At 40.2% G+C, this 17,859-nt stretch overlaps 1 protein-coding gene across 1 annotated transcript; it reads left to right on the forward strand.

Annotated features, from left to right (window-relative positions):
- The first annotated feature begins 305 nt into the window (after nucleotides 1-305).
- Nucleotides 306-17,823, forward strand: limk2 (LIM domain kinase 2). The gene is made up of 16 exons (XM_078250718.1): nucleotides 306-587; nucleotides 846-942; nucleotides 6,588-6,723; nucleotides 9,630-9,739; nucleotides 10,265-10,450; nucleotides 10,702-10,807; nucleotides 11,760-11,974; nucleotides 12,081-12,267; nucleotides 12,383-12,469; nucleotides 12,733-12,864; nucleotides 13,386-13,442; nucleotides 13,629-13,694; nucleotides 14,142-14,316; nucleotides 14,425-14,480; nucleotides 15,052-15,209; nucleotides 16,482-17,823. The coding sequence occupies exons 1-16, from the start codon at nucleotides 572-574 to the stop codon at nucleotides 16,693-16,695; spliced, it is 1,998 nt and encodes a 665-aa protein (XP_078106844.1). The 5' UTR covers nucleotides 306-571; the 3' UTR covers nucleotides 16,696-17,823.
- Nucleotides 17,824-17,859: the final 36 nt, after the last annotated feature.

Genomic DNA, 17,859 nt, shown 5'->3' on the forward strand with positions numbered 1-17,859 from the left:
CGGGCAGAGGCCTTACTAAAAACTTTGCACTGTTAGTCTCGTTTGCTGTTACAGGTCATTTAAGACCATTGTATGAAAAATGACAGCGCTTCAGAAACATTAAAAAGTTACATATAGTCATTTGAATGTGAGTTCCTCTGTATGTTATTGAAAATGAATGTAGTCTGGGACAGAAAGTGTGCAGTGCGGTCATGTTGGCAGTAGATGGCGCTACTGTTATTCCTTTCCTATTTGGGGCCATCCCTCAGTTCTCTCCTGCTTCCAGGTGCTGAAGTTGAGCCCTTCCGCTCTCCGTACAGGAATTTGAAGACTGCATTACGTCAGTTATCCTGCCAGCGGCAAGAAAGCAGCCCAGTCCGGAGTGTGGTCACTTTTTTTTTTTTTACTACTTTCTGTGGAGAATTAAAGGGATTTGTGCTTTTTTTCCTGAGGAATTCAGAGTTGGGAGTTCTGTCCGTTCTGGGTGAACGACGGGGAGGAATGAAACTTAGAAGCGGCGCATCGCAGCTCTCCTGCTTCAGTATGAAACGTTTGTAAAACGATTTGAAAATCGACGACACTCACAAAGTAGATGGAGAAAACAGAAGGTGAGGAATATCTCAGGTTGTAACTTTATTCTGAGGAGAGGTTACATTGTTTCCGTTTAGAAAAAATGTTGTAGTCTTATCGTTTTACACGGTGAGTTGATACAAGCTTATCTTTGTGCAGTTTCAGTGTTAAGTCGAACATACCTGTTGTTTACTCACTTTCCCAAAGATAGTCGGACAGTTTTACCTATTGTCCCAGAATTGTAAGCATACAATGTAAGTTGTTAAGTTAATACCTTGTCGTTTTTTTTTTTACAGGTACAGATCATTGTTACTGTGCGGGATGTGGAGGAGAAATTCAAGACTCGTTTCACATGAAAGTCCTCCAGGACACCTGGCACAACGCCTGCTTTCAGTAAGTGTTCAGTTTATTTCAAACACGCCTGCAGGTACTCTGTGTACTGCAATAAGCTCTTTGGTCAGTAATAGTCTGACAAGTGAATTATTTGTTTTTATAGAAAGAAGAGGGGGAACAGTTTCATTGACATGGGACACAATTGTTTTATTTTTTTCTTCTGTTGGTGAACATGCTGACTGCTTTCTCTGTTTGGGTGTACTTACAAATGGCCTTGTGGATAATCCCAGAAGCTTCTGTCTTGTAGCCTCAACATGGGCCTCCTAGATCTGTTTTTAACAATTCGCCATTGTTTTTGTGCCTCTATGCACAAAATGCACCATGTAGGATGTTCATTCCTGGTACTGTCACAGCTGACAAACCTCTGCATGGGGACGGTCCAGGTTCTTGAATACAGATTGGTCGGTAAAAAGGTCCTACTATCCTGGAGGACTTTGCCCAGCCTCTCTGCCCCTTCTCTGAGGCTTAATGATTGCCACACTGGAGCTCTCTGGTTTTCACAAGTCACTGCCCCATAGTGAGATACCTCCTTTGGGGCAGTGAACCTGTGGCTGGACCCCAACATACTGTACATGCCAACATGATATATCACTTATAGGGGTTTTCCCTTGGTTAAAAGTAACATTCACTTGTTCTCATGTGAGATAAAATGGCTCAGATTAAAAAAAAAACTGGTGACAGTTTACAGTAGCTTGCCAAAGCTGTCATGCGAGGTTTGAATTGACTGCAGGATCGCAGAGCTATTTTTAATGAAGAGTTCAATAGTCACCATGCCTAATTTGATACTAACATTATAAAACAGATGATAAAGAAGTCAGTGCCTAGATCTATGAAAGTAGTTTATTGGAGCACAGCACAAGCCACATGCTGTAGAGTATATCCAAAAATCCTTTGGTTTTTATGACTGGAGTCTGGCTGTGGAGGACTGCAGGCATGTCCAAAAAGCATCAAGAATAGAATACATTTAATGCTGACTGTGTTGTCTGTTTCTGACAGAAACTTGAAGAAAACTGAAATGGTTCTCTTGAAGTTTTGAGCCAGTATCCAGCAGCACATAGTCCTTACATAACCTGGGATTTCACATCTCAGAGGCAAAGCTCCTGACACAGCTGTGTTATTGAGCATTGATCCTCTCCCTCCCTTTTGTACTTTTATACAAACTTTAAAAAAAACTTGCAGATATTTAATATTGTTGTGCGTGTGTGGAAAGACAAACTGCAGTATTGACAGTCAATACTTTGTCCCTCTGAGGTGTGGGTTCAGAATAGGGATCCATCTATCTGATAATTATAACTAATATTGGCCCGATACTGACTCAAATACCTGGATCAGGTATCGATGACAATGGGGCCCGATCTATTCAATTCTATATTTACGGCAGATTACACATGTGCATACTGCGTCATGCGTCAGAACTGTGCTGGTAGACCGCATAGTTGAGGGAGCTAGTTTGGCTTAAATGTGATTAAATGTTTACATTTTGATTTCATTTTATGCAATCGGATTGTTTTATATTGGAATTTTAATTCCTGTTTAAGTTTTGACGAATGTTTTGCTGCATTTAAAAGGTTTACATTACATGTCATTTAGCTGACTCGTTTATCCAAAGCGACTTACAGTTGCTATATATCAGAGGTCGCACACCTCTGGAGTTAGGAAAGGGATGTTTAGTCAAGCCCGATGTTGCCTTACACATAAAAGAATAAAAGTCACTTCCACACAGTGAGGCATACAGCTTAATAAAAAAATAAATAAAAAAAACTGGTACCGGATTGGTACTCGGTATCAGCCAATTCCCAAAGCCCAGGTATCCGTATTGTGACTGAGAAGTCAAATCGGTGCATACCTAGTTCAAAATTGTCTTTTTCATCACAAAGGTTGAGATATCGCCGCCCTGTAGTAATCACACACTTATCACAGCTGACGTCACTCTTGTTCCAGTAAACCTGGCAGTGTTATTGAGGCCTATAGGTAACGGCACACTCCACTTTGCTGTGCTCTGCATTCCTAGACAGCGATTCAGAGATGTGAGTCCGCTGTTTCAGACACTTTTCCCAGAGAAAGTTGGCATTTCATTCCAATCTTGTGCTTCACTGGAAGTGTATAGAGCTGCAAATATTATCATCATACTTGGCCACGAAAAAAGAGTATTGTATTTAATACTTTTAATACAGGATTGGGTAATATTTAGTCCTATCCTCATTTCATTTTTCTGCAGTAAAATATGAAATTGTAAATACACATATTAAATTTGTGTGTTAACATGCATGTACATAGAATCCACAATTACATTTTGAGAAACTTAATCTTTTTCTTTTATTGCTTCCTTCACGTTTTGGTGCCACCTCTCTTACAACTCATGTTTCTTTAAATTGTATGCAGTACAGAAGGGGCAAGTTGATTAATCAATAAGTTTATTAACAGAACATTCTGCAGCTATTCTGATAGTCAAAGGAAAAAAATAGTCATAGCAACGGTCTGTTATGCATAGTAGTGGTTTGCTATTGACAGACCGTAGAATGCTGTAATCAAGTATTTAACAAAGCCGTGTATTAAGACACGCAACCTGAGCCTAATAACATTAATAATTCCCTGTCCTCGTGATTTGAATGGAGAAACAATTGTCACTCTTCACTCCTTGGAAAGAGGTTGCTTGAGGACAACAGTCACACAACCAATGATAAGGTCCCATTATAAGTGAAACACTCCCTCTTTAGGTCTTCAAGGCCACAACTACTATTTTCCACTTCATACTCAACAAAGGAATACACTCCAGCCGGAATGTGGATTTAAGGAAATGAGTAATGTTTACTTTGTAGTGTTTGTGCAGACAGGACCATTGCATTGTTCATTGAAGAACCACCTGAGTGTGGACGCCCCTCCGTTCACCACCAGTCTGTCTAAAGGGAAGTCAGGTGTTTTTATAAGCACCCTTACACCACTTCAGCTTGTTATATTACAGGGACATAATGGGCAATAATTATAGGTTATCAGCTGGTTTTTGTCAAGGAATGCTCTTTGTTCAGAGTAGGGCGAACAAGCTGGAGGTTTTTGTATTTCCTGCCACACCTGGGCAGATATGGAATGTCACCAGTTTGAATACTGCACTTTTCACAAGTCTTTCTCTTCTTTTGTGTGCGTATCTTTTATCTGATTAGACCAAATGGGTGCCTTGGTATCACCAGGCATACTGCTACTAATCCTGTTGTGTATGCTGTAGCTTGACCAATACTGGATTTTTAACCAATTATTGGTTAGGCTGTACTGTTTTGTAGAATTTCGCAAATTATTTATTCACTGTGGTCTTATTTAAATAGTTTCATAAACAGAAACTAGAATTTTCTGTAGCCTAATTCTGCACCTAGACTGTTTGACATTGTTCAAACACAGACGCACACAAATCAGATGAGTGGCCTGTAGAGCAGCTGTGGCCACAGCAGCACAGCTACCATTACTCATGCAATCTTTACCTGAGCAAACTTTCACCTGTGCTTCCCCTTATCATGTCAGAGTGTGATGAATCATTATTACACTGACCTTATGTTCATTCTTAGTATTTGTTGGGTTCATCTCAGAAAAACTGTTTGTTTCCATACAGTATCTTATATAAGGGCATTAACGTGGATGCCACATGATGTGAAAAGACAACTTGTACTCCCCCCCTCCCCTGCTTGTCTCTCCACAATAGACAGACATGTGGTCTTCCCTCTACAAGACAGTTCCTTCTTAACTAATGCCAAAAAACTTTGAAATATCTGGAATCTTTGCCAAAGTCAATAAGCCTGGATCAACTATACCTGCAGTGTAGCGAGCAACGGGATGCATGAGGCTCAGCTGAGAGCTGCTGCCAGCGCTGCACCATTTAAAATGCATAAAAACCACATTCCCAGTCAAAAGTAATATTTCTGACATTTCATTTAATCTTGCATACTTTAAATGTCATAAAACATACATGTGATAATCATAATATTGTCACAGACATAAGCATGTGAGCATTCAGACAGCGGTTTCCAGAAAAGCATCAGCAGAACTCTCACTGTCTCTTTGGGGAAAACCATAGCTGTGAATTAGAAATAGTTGTTATTCAGGAAGTCGTTATTGTCAGTTGAAAGTTTATTTTTGTAGTCATAACCAGTGCAGCTTGTTCATAGCTTTCAGGTGCTATCCAGTCTGCGGGCAACTTTAGCATTCCTCACTCTTGAGGAACATTTTGTCCTGAAGTCACAGCCAAAATTGTCCCTGTAATACGCCAAGTATCTTCTCGGGTGACAGCTTGGAACAATCAGTTTTATTATGTAATAAAATGGAATTAAGTATGAAAAAGTCTTAATATTTACCTTTTTGAACATCATTTTGTAGCATTGCACCTTAATTAGACAGTTGACAGTAGATAGTGACTGAAAATATGGGGAGACAGATTAATATACATCACGTGATCAATATAGTGTTATATAGTTTGCACTTTGAGCACAAGGTTAACAGAATGCTTTTTTATTATTGACATTGACCTAGATAAGAAAATTCCCAATGAGAAGTTTGTGAAGTAAGCAAACACTGCACTATAAACAACCAGATGATCTGAGGACTTTGTCACTATAGAGATTGTTTTAGCCTGTTTTAACAGCTTTTCCCTCAAATGACTGGATCCAATCAAGATGCTGGGAATTGCCAAGTGTTTGGCAGCCTTATTGGTAGTGTGCAGAGGCTAATCCAAAAGGTCGCAAGAAAAACTTGGTGCTTTCTGTTTTTCTTACACTATAACACTGCACAAATAATCTCATACATGCAAGACCCAGCACATCTCAGGAATGAGGTATTTACTGTGCCCTTCACCTTGTTAAACTCAGAGAAAAGAACGTTGTCACCGTCGGGAACATGCCCCTAGCTATTGTTCCTTTCCTGTCCAACCTCGGAGATGAAAGTGTGTGATCTATGATTTACACACAAGCTCTCTTTTACTATTTCACACCATTCACTGGTATGTAAAGTATGTAATATAAGGAATGGGTTTTGAAAAGATGTACAGATAGGTTACCTAGTTTGGGTGATGGTTCAAATGTTTAACGCTTACAAACTTCCTAAGTCCCTTTTTCCCGCTTTTTGTCTCTTTTATTCTTAGTGTTTGTGTGGCTCTCAGCTCTTACCTAATTCAGTTTTATAGTGCTGAAATATTATTCATACCAATCACTTCATTTTCTGACAATTAGTAAATTGATAAAAACAAATAATTTATGTTTATTTGGATTGGGAATGTATCATTGAAGTCAAGTAAAACGCTACACATTCTTTGGTTACAGCTTCTTAAACGTGATGATTTTCTGCTTTTCTGTGATTTATTTCGTTGTAGACAAAACAAGCTACAGATTAATTAATAATGAAAATGATTTTTGTTGCAGCGCTACTGTCTTTTACATGCAAGTTGATCACGTTAACCTGTACGAGACGGAGTGTAGACACAAAGTACTATCACGTGAGGGCAGTGGAATTGGTGCTCCATAACGATCTTTCCGATCAACCACATACCTTTGAAATTATGAACCGGTCTTTGAAATAATATGCCAGGCTTTTGAGTCTCGGTCATAGCCACCTTGAAGGTGATTGCTTTCCAGTTCCAAACGTGACCAAGACTGTTTTTGCTCCCTCAGGTGTTCTGTGTGCTGTGACCACTTGACTAACTGGTACTATGAGAAGGAAGGCAAGCTGTACTGTCGCATACACTACTGGGAGAAGTTTGGAGAGCTCTGTCATGGCTGCTCTCTGCTCATGACTGGACCTGCCATGGTAAGTCGGCTGAGGGTGTGGCGTAGGAAAGACGTGGGCATTTACCAGGCAGCAAGGATGTAACAAAAAGGCCCTATGAAACATAGGAAGGGAAGTGTAGGAAACCAAGGTTTTTGAAATTGTACAAGCAACTTAAAGTCAGGATAACTTTGATGTCTTCAACTATCTTAGATTATGACCAACCGTCTCTCGCAAATCTCCCAACTTTATAGAAGTGCTTTGCTAAATTGCTGAAGTACTCTTTTTAATGTTAACTTGCTGTGACACCCTAAGCGGTAATTTTGTTAAAGACCTAAAAAATAACCAGAGTTGTCTGCAGTTTCCTTCTATTTAAGTTTTTTTTTTTTCTTCTGGTGTATAATAAGCATTTCAACCTGTAAGCCTTTGTTGGTTTGTGATTGGGTGAGGCTTCAGGCATCAAAACTATTAGTCTGTTGCTACATGTGCCAGGCTTTCAAAATCTGCCTTGCCATGATCGTGTGACAACAATTGCCAACAATTTCCTCGTACTTATGCCAACGGAGCGTCTCAATGCTCTCTGTGTTGAAGTTTCTCCCCACTGCTTCAGATTAATACTAACATGCATTGAAAGGCAGGGGGGCGGTTTGTGGCGGTTATTACATTTACAGATGAGTGATACTTTACATTGGCGGCTGCTGCTGAACATAGCAGATTGGGCTCTAGACCACACTCTTCCTTCTCTGTACAGAAGTTCTCCACAGTTCACTTCCCCAAGTACACAGAAGATGGAGTGGGAAGATGCTCCAACATGAGGTGGTTTTGGAGCCCATCATGTTCAGTCCTCTGTGGTGAGGTGGCTCTGTAGATATTACCCACAGTCTATCCCTCACATCATTGTCTGTACTGATGTGTTTTCATAGAGAAAGTATCTGTTGTTAAAGCAAGACTATGCTACTTATAATAGAAGAAACACACTCTTCCCTTTACAAATTAAAAGTATTATTTGACGAGCAATAGATTTCTGAAGTTTCTAATGAAACTGGAAATAAGAAAATTGGATTCAATCATCATATGTCGAGGCCAGTGCACCTTGAAACCATATCTTATAATTTAACATGTATGCACTAAGTCGATGTAGATTTAAAGTAACCAAGAAAAAAACAGTAAAAGTCAAATCTGGAACCAGGAAACTGGCGTATGTTGAATTGAATCCAAACACCAGCCAGCTTTGATTTAGCATTTAAAAGTTGAAACATGAAATTCAGGTGGCAGCAGCTCTTGCTGGTCACAACCACGGTCACTTGTCGAACATGGAGCCAGTCTGAAGTTTTTCTTTTTGCCACCAAGCAACACGCACAATGGACTCTTCTATTTAGTATTGGCATTCTGCTTCATCAGCCAGCGAATGCCAAGTGTTTTTGGCGGAGCTGATTTGGCACTGCAGCCTCTCAGCCAGAAAGAGAATCGGTGTGGGCCATCAGCAGAGGAGGGTCATGCAGAGCTGCTGCTGCTTGTTAGGCATTCAAGTCCAGAACACTATTGTTTTTGTACTGGTTTTGTAATTATGTTAGTGTACTGATTGAAGATGGTTGTTGTATTTTAAGGCACTCTTTTTGTCGAGCATGTAATGTCATTTCTCTGCTTTTGCCGTCCAGTTTCTTATCTCCCAAATGAGACCTACTTAATTGTTCTTCACTTTGATTTAATTTTGCTAAATTTGTATGGCTGTGTCTTGCTGTTGAAGCCCGAGGCAGGTTGTGAACTTGTGACTGTGGTTGGTGTCTGTGGTTCTGCTCTTGGCTTAAAGCTAAGGAGTTACAGACAGACTACTGAGATGTCACAATGATTTGGCTGACATCACTCTAATCTCTGTAGCAGAAGCGGTGACTCCTTTCCATGCACTGACTCACTGGCTCGGAGAAAAGAAATATCGGTTTCAACTTTCAGTGTTTTTAAATTGCATACAACTAAACAGTGATTCTTTTTAGATGTGTCCCACATCCATACTACATTCTAATATTAAGCAGGTTTTGAGTATTTGTGTATTCACACCAACAACCCTTGATTTGTTTGTGCTGTTGATGGACATTATATATGGGAAATGGAGGAGTTGCTCACAGCTGGAAAAAGATTCAAACAAATTATAAATGGTTTTGAAACCCGGAATAATTATAAAGACACAGTTTAATTGACAACGGTGGACATATTCTATAATTTCCTGTTAGTATGAAATGGTTAAGTGTGTTATTGTCTTGTGTACTAACTGCAGATACTGTATATCATGAAGAAAATACTGTATACTATTAATATGTCATATGGAATTGGGACACATCCTGTGTTTTAAAAGAATTCCCAACTCAATGCTATTGCAATCGCTATTGAAGAAAACCTTCCTGTAATTATGCTTTTTAACCAGTTTTGGTAAACTGATTTTTCCTCCACATCACCCATGTGCATGTGTAGATTTTCCACTGAGTCACATTTAAAATGTAGGCTTAACACTTAGATCTCATAATTTAACCTGAAATCAACGTTTTCTGTGCTGAGGTATGTGCATAATTAGAGTACCTGGTTGCTGAGAGAGATGTAAAACATGTACACGTAACTTTCAAAAAGGGAAATCGGGCGATTTTAATGAGTAAGCACATGATTTTGAGCTGGTTTCACGTAGTTGAAAGCGAGATCGTCAGAGACGAGTGGCTCAGACCTGTAGAGGTAGGTGACATCATAGCAGATTCCAGACAGCGTGAGAGTCAAACAGGTGTTACGACTCGGTCATTGATCACAGCGGGAGGAGGGCAGAAAGACACGCAACACAGCACACTCATCTCTGACGAGCAAAGTGCAGCAGAACAGGACAGCAGCCTCCCCATCAGCAAATTACATCTTGCTGCTTCAAGTCTCAAGACGTTTTGAAGATCAGCCCATTTTGTTTGTGTTTCCAGGTGGCCGGAGAACACAAGTATCACCCAGAGTGCTTTGTGTGTCTGAGCTGCAAGGTGGTGCTTGAGGACAGGGATACCTACGCCTTAGTCGAACGATCCAAACTCTACTGGTAAGACACCTGCACAATCCTTTTGAAAGCTTTTTGCATTATAGACTTCGCTTTGAAAGGAGTTGGGAACACATGCAGCTGGCAGTTTTTGATGTGGGTTAACGTCCTTTAAACACTAGTCTCAATATGTATGCTAATTATATAGTGTGGAAGTATAGGTTGTAAGTCAGTGTGTTACTGAATGTGAACATCCTTTTAGTGGAGTTCTAGTTTGTGCTTGTTACAGGAACCATATTGTTATATGGAGGCATGGATGACATTTAATTGTAATGAATTGTGACATATTCACTGTTCTTACTCTTATTCTAAATGTGTATTTCTTTTCAGTTAACGTGAGGTTTTTTTTTTTTTTTTTTATCCAAAGATAGACTTTGAAGAAAAATGGGGTTCCTAAGTTAATGTTCAGTCAGTGTTAGTTATTAGTTCCATGACCGCTTCAGTTTTACGTCATTGAAAAGTAACGTAGTAACAACAAGCACATGTCCACACATGTAGTGATTCATCCCCTTTTCTGTTTGTGTGCAGTGGAAAGTGCTACAAACAGGTTGTTCTTACACCCATGTTGGAAAAGCGCTCACACGACTCGGTCCTAGACTCCCTGCCCCACACAGTGACGCTCATCTCGATGCCCTCTGCAGCAAACGGCAAAAGGGGCTTTTCCGTCACAGTGTTGAGGGACGTCAACGGCTCAGCAAGTGTTCAAGTTAAAGAGTAAGTGGGACCTGACGGAGGCTCACCATCATATCTATCTTGCTTTTCTTCTGTGGCAGCATGAGTAATGTATAACATATTACATGTTTGCTAACTAGCAGGGCACTGTGTGTAAGTGTGTCACTGCAAGAAAGGGTATTGATTTATAAATAAACATGATGTAACTAGTGTGACCCAGTTCTCTTTAAATCGGTACATTCCCTCTATAGTGCTAATACTGACATGTAGGTGTTGGTACTGTGTTGTTTCAGAGTCAGAGGGATGCTTATTAGTCCAGAGGTCCGAAATGCCATCCATGTTGGGGACAGGATCCTGGAGATTAATGGCCTTCCTGTCGGGACATTGATGCAGGAGGAGGTGGGTTTATTCCTCGCACACATCTCTGATACTCATGGAGTGATATGGGATCTGCAATTCGTCAAAATAGTGTTGATACTAAGGGCACGTCCATTACTTGAGTGCAATTTGAAAAGCTATGTTCTTTGTTATACATACAACGCATGCAAATGTCATTTTTGTCATTCCTTACCTTCCTCCATCATTTATACATTCTTCAGCTGGGAGAGGACGGTATGTGAAATGACTGCACCTAGTATCCCAACCTTAAAGGTTACATTTGCTGCAATGATGTTATGCTCTTTTAATCAGTTTTGACTGTTAATTAGATTCAAAGTCAAGTCCTGTGAACTAATCTAAGTCTTCTGCTCTTTGCTTTTGCAGTAGAAATACAATCCGTTGCCAGTTCATTAGGAACACCTAGCTAAAACTAATGCGACTTTATATAACAGCCCTGCGATAAATTCTACCTTCATGAAGGTTATAATCAGTTTTTGTTGAAATTGTTTTTGAGATGTGTTGATTCAATTGTGTGATCATTTTGGAGGATGCTGTTAAATTATATTTAAAGTGCCTCATATTGACAGGTTTTTCTAAAATGTTGTCCACCCCATTTATATCAATGAGGGTAGGCTAAATAACAGAAACTTTCTATATTAGTTTTTTTGATAGACAGCTGTTTGCTCTTAGGGAAATCATTATTTCCAGCAGATCAGAAGTAAGGTTTTTCCACCTCAAAGATGGCATACTTTTAAAAGGATTTATGATTCTACTATCTCATAAACTAACAAATATGAAAGAAAAACATAAGTAAATTAGAATAAACATTATTTATAGGATTAGATATTCACAGTTAAAATTGAGTTTTTGTCATATAGTGAGAAATTGTGTAAATCTTGCGAAGAGTGTAATATCTTCCCAGGAACTAATCATTTAAAACTCCTTCAAACCTAACTCTTGTTTGTTTGTTTAGGTGGATGATCTTGTTCACCGCACCAGTCAAACGCTGCAGCTGCTGATAGAGTACGACCCAATCAGGCAGCGTTTAGACCGGCTCAGGCTGGGATCACCAAGAACCCGGCTGGGAGTCCCAGCCACCTCCCGCATGCGTCTGTCCTCACCGTCTGACGCGGTCCTGGAGAGAACCGATGAGGTTGATGACAGCACACTAAAAAGGAGGTCTTTGAGGTATATTGGAGCAGCCAAAAACCACACAGCTTACACATCATGGGTCTGTAATGAACAAGATTTGAGTATATCTCTTTTTTAATCAACCATATTCTCTCTATTCCAGGCGCAGTAACAGCATATGTAAGTCACCTGGGCCAAATTCCCCTAAAGAGATGCCTTTTATTTCACAACACATTGGCCGCTCTGAATCCTTGAGATCCTCCAATAGCTGCTCTCATCGTATCTTCCGGCCATGTGACCTCATACACGGAGAGATCTTAGGAAAAGGCTTCTTCGGACAGGCTATCAAGGTCAGCCTCCAACTTGCATCAATTCTCCAGCCTGTATTTAACTTCTACCATTAAGGACTTTTATTTGGCTCCTCGGATTCAAGTAATACAAATGTTGCTTTTGTCCCACTAACAGGTGACTCATAAAGCCACAGGAGAGGTGATGGTGATGAAGGAGCTGATCCGTTGTGATGAGGAGACCCAGAAGACTTTCCTAAAGGAGGTTGGTGATCTGCAGCAGGAGGCCCGCGCTTCCTCGCAGACAAAACAGAGTCTTCTTGTTCTGCATGGAGCTGCATGGATTTATTATACTCACAACTGAAATCACGCCACACGTTACCAGAATTACCTCTTTGTACCTTGTTAGTTTAAGGGGTTTGCCCCTGTCTTGGGTTACATTTTTGGGAACCGATAAGAGATTATCAGCTTGCAATTGTATTGGCAGACTTCTTTTTAACTCTATCTCTGTTTCTGCCTAATCTTCAGGTCAAAGTAATGCGATGCCTCGAACATCCCCACGTTTTAAAGTTCATTGGTGTGCTATACAAGGACAAGAGGCTAAATCTGATAACTGAGTATATCGAGGGAGGCACGCTGAAGGATTTCATCAGAGACACGGTGAGTAAAACTGGTTAATTCACTTAACCTCTTCCTCACGTCCTTCCCAGTGGAGCACAAAACAGCCTTCAGTGGCCACAAAAAGAGCTGTGTGCAGCTCAGAGTTGTGTTGGAGGGGGCTGCCCTGAAGTAAACTTTGCATTGACAGTGAGCTCTCGGCTCTTTAGTGGGCTGGCTGGCATGTCAACTGGCCAAGACGTGGAATGAGAAAATTAGTAGAAAGTGTTCCCAGGTGAACTTTGAAGAGCTTTGCTCCCCTCCTCCCACAGCTGACTGTTTTTGAGAAGCAGTTCAGTTTAGTGCAGGGCCCAATGAGGAGAGGGAGAGTTGTTGTTTTTTTTTATGTGGGTGAGGGCCAGTTTTTAGGGTTAATCTTGTTTACTGCTCATGTTAAATACTGTTTGTCTCTATCTCGGTGAAAAATAATTTTGTATTTATAAACTCTGTTATGCATTATGGCCTCTGAGGGAGCTTCTATTAATTTTTCTCTCGTCTTTTTTGTCTTTACTCGGGACTAACAGGATCAGTTTCCATGGGAGCAAAGGGTGAGCTATGCAAAGAGCATCGCTTCTGGCATGGTGAGTTGGCTTCTTGCAAATACATTACTATTAGGGAAATCTTTGGCTGCTATTTTTAGCTGCCCAAATGTGCTCTATGGCACAGGGGGAGGATTAAGATGTGTGGATTGTGCTGACAATTTATTTATATAAAAGTGAATTTTCTAGCACATGTGAATTTTACCCTTCTTTCCTCCTTTGTTTCAGGCCTACCTTCACTCAATGAGCATCATCCACAGAGACCTCAATTCTCACAACTGCCTGGTTAAACTGGTGGGTTACATGGCATCTTACCAGCTATTACGCTTCATAAAATCTGAACAATAACAATAAAGGGTGGGAACGATTTGTACATTTCATGAACTGAGTAAAAGTTGGCATGCATTAAAAGTAGTTCCCAGCCCTGTGATTTGTTGTTTATATAGACTAGTTGTAGAATAGTTGTAAAACTTTTTTTAAAAGTTTAATGTGAACTCAAGACAATATTGCATTATTTTAGCAGATTCTACTAGAGCCTCCAAGAGCATTTACCATATTTGATTCCTTGATATTAGAGAGAATTTCTTCTTCTTCCACAAACAAAAAATCCTTTCTGTTTACATTTTGTTGTCAGATCCACTTTTGCTTAGTTATACCTGAAACATATACATTTTTTAAGTAATGTGGCTCTTTACTGTACACCAAGTTCAAAGTGAACCATTGAGTGTCATCCTTCAACAGGACAACACTGTGGTCGTGGCTGACTTTGGACTGTCCCGACTCATAGTTGAGGACAAAGTGAAGCCTCTACCTGATAAGCCAACCACTAAGAAGAGAGTGTTCAGACGCATTGACCGAAAGAAGCGCTACACTGTTGTGGGAAACCCTTACTGGATGGCTCCAGAGATGCTAAATGGTAAGCTGCTGACAAATAAATGAAGTACCACCTTGATTTACAGATGATAATTCATTTTGTGGGTCAATGTGTACAATTACTTTGTCCTTTTATTTGATGTTATTTCAGGTAAACGCTATGATGAGAAGGTGGACATTTTCTCCTTTGGAATTGTGCTCTGTGAGGTAAGAATATGCTGATTTTACCCAGATTATCTGCTTTGATTTTCTGATAGCACAGATAGATGGAAAGAAAGAAAGAAAGAAAGAAAGAAACTTTATTCATCCCTGTTGAGAAATTAGAGTGTCCAGCAGCTCACACATAAACACACATTCCCATACACCACACAGTTCCCCATAATAAATAATAGGGGGTGCAGCGAGAGCAGTCGCTCACTGTAACTGTCTGTACTGTATACTACATAGTTTATGATTGCAATGCCTTTTGGCAGGCACTTCTTAAATCCTGGATGTGTGAGCTTCCAGGAAAACACCACTTATAGTTTCCAAAGAGGCTTCTCCTCACATCTGTATTATCAGATCATGACAACACAACTGTGTCAAAATATTGGATTGCCAAACAACATGTCAAGTCTCTACAGATCTAAAATCCAATTGTATTCTTTAGGAATTCTAGAACATTGTGGGCTGAAACATGTTATGGCTTGTGCTTAATTTATTAACCGTGATATTTCTAATGTGTGTGTCTACTTCTTAACGGATTGACGCTTACCTCCTCCTCTGTCTTATGATCCAGATCATCGGAAAAGTCAATGCAGACCCTGAGTGCCTCCCCAGGACTTTGGACTTTGGCCTGAATGTTGGCAAGTTTGTGGAGAAGTTCCTCCCTGAGGACTGTCCACCAGCTTTCTTTCCACTGGCTGTGGTCTGCTGTGATATCACACCAGACAACCGGTGAGCACCTGCACCTTTATTTGTAATGAAAAGGAATAGAAGAGCCCTGTTTCTAAATAACCTGAACAAGGCGAAATCAAGAGATGTGCAACAGCTGTGCAGTGAAAATCAGGAATTATTCAATTGGGGGAAAAATAGTATTTATCGCTCACTCAAATGGTCAAATGTGTGCGCCAGACGTTATGATGTCTGGGCATCCGTTGCTAAAGCCCAGAATGTTTTATGAATAACCCCGGATCTCAAAAAAGTGTTTTGGGTCCTCTGTGTGTCATTCAAGCTGTGAATCTACTTTACACTACTTGGCACGCACACATTTGGTGTGAGTGTGAGAGACAGAAAGAGACCACCATTAAGACTGAAAAGCTCGACAAAAAATGTAATGTGTGTGTGAATGTGCGCTAGTCTCTGTAACATAACAGCCTGTCAAAATGAATGGCGTGAAGACAGCCTATGTAGTATGATTTATAGTATGAAGAGCATATCTCTTCATCCTGACTGTAGGTGTCGTTTTATTTTATTTTACAAACCTCGTGTTGCATAAAATGATGCTGTGGCTCCAAAAACGAACAGAAGCAATGAACAAGTCATTCATTTTACTTTCGGTAAAAACTTTAGTTTTATAAAAACCCTGTTAAAGTCACAGGAGACAGACAGACAGCAGATGATTGAGAGGTACTATGATCCAATAAACTAATGATAACATACAAAGGGTGGATGAAGTACTTGGATCTTTTACGTAAGTAACAGTAGCAATACTTCAATGTAAAATAAATAGGTTGATAATATTTTGTATTAATAATCCAAATCTGTAAGTAACTAAAGCTGTAAAATAAATGTAGTGGAGTAAAAAGTACAATATTTCCCTCTGAGATGTAGTGGAGTGGAAGTATAAAGTAGCATAATATGGAAATACTCAAGTACAAGTACCTCAAAATTGTACTACCACTGGCAACATAAATACATTTTAATAACTGTTTTTCCAACTCTATTCAATAAGGTTCAGGCTAAGACCCCAATGTCCTCAAATCCTAGAAATGCCCCTGGTGTCCACCTTCACCTGGATGAGATAATATCCAGCAGCCAGTTATTTGATCTCAAGAGTCTGTAGAAGCAGTGGGGGAAGAAAAACAACTTCCAAAAACAGATCCCATCTCGACCTGCCTGCAGGGGCACGCCTCTGCTGCCAGATTGCTTCCTCATGTTCTCTCTCAACCTTGTCAGTCTAGTTTTAACCTTAAACCCCTCTGTCTGCCCTCCCTCCTCCTCCCTCAGCCCACCTTTCCAGAAGCTGGAGGACTGGTTTAAAGCTCTGTCCCTCAACCAGGAGCTGGGGATACCCCTGCCAGCCGAACTGGATGAACTACATCAGAGAGTGAGTCGACTCCACTGGCCTAAAGGCGGCTCCCCATCCCAGAGCACAGATCAGTCATCAACCCCAACAGCAGCGTCTCCAGACTCTTCCAGCGTGACAGACAGTGGCACCTAGGTCCTGTGCCTCTTTTCTTTGACCCCTCTGAACTGCTGCAATAATACTGGGGATGAGAAAAAGAGGGAAATTGCATTAAACCCGAGCCATATTAAAACTGGATAACCTGAGGTAGCTGGACCAATCTCCCTGTGTGGGACCTTTACTCTGAGAGTGCCAGTGAACTGCAATGTGGGTGGAAAGACACATTTCAAAAAGACAAATGTTAGATACGATACCCTACTAAGCCCCCACTCAGCACACACAGGGATGTACTAATGTTTACTGTGTATATAGACAATATGCAACTTTCTTTGGTCCTTTCCCCCGACAAAAGACGAACCTCTTAATAAGGTGGAAGACCTCGATGAGTCAGATGGGACAGCAGTTTTGTTTTTCATTCTTTGAAGTTGTTGTTTGCTATGTGTGCCATGCACAGATCAATCCTAAACCACCAGAGGACTCACTTCACTGCAGAAGCAAAGAAAACAAAGATGCTCCACAGTCTGAGTGTGGCTGATTGACAGGTCGAGGTAAACAGGGCAGGGCTTGAAAAAAACAGGTGTGACTTTTAGCAGCAGTGGAAGCAAAACACACACACTCTGACCCCAAATGGCACAAGTAGGCAAAGGAATGTTTTTCTTCTAAGCACCACTAATCTAGTTTTTGACGAGATGGTTACATGTATGGTTCTGTACTTTGTAGTCTAACGATTTTAATTAATTTCTTAGAATGATAAATGAACACTATTTAGATTTTTACCACTCTGACATTTTGTTCAAAGTTTCTATCAAACACCTAATGCCTATTTTATAAAAAAAATAAACAAAACAGGGCAGTAGCTCTTGTGTAAAGTAGGGCTGTTATTAGTAATTATCAGACATAATCATGTAACAGTTGCCAATAAAACATTGCTTTGTACAGAAGATCTGGATTTTTTTCTTAAGCAATGTATATACATATGTACATATGCCTCTAATTGGATGTCATTTTCTAATGGGAATTCTAGATTTGTAGATTTTTAGACATTTCATCAACGATGCAACGATTGCCTTTTTGCTATCATCATGCAAGGTACTGATGATCAGTTGTAACCACTAGTATTTATATCACTGTAGTGTTTAATAAATAAACTAAATTCTTAAAGTTGCCTTTTTATTGTCATTCTTCAATTTTGCATGTCAG

The sequence above is a fragment of the Sander vitreus genome, chromosome 5 (assembly GCF_031162955.1).
Source record: "Sander vitreus isolate 19-12246 chromosome 5, sanVit1, whole genome shotgun sequence".
Classification (NCBI taxonomy): Eukaryota; Metazoa; Chordata; class Actinopteri; order Perciformes; family Percidae; genus Sander; species Sander vitreus.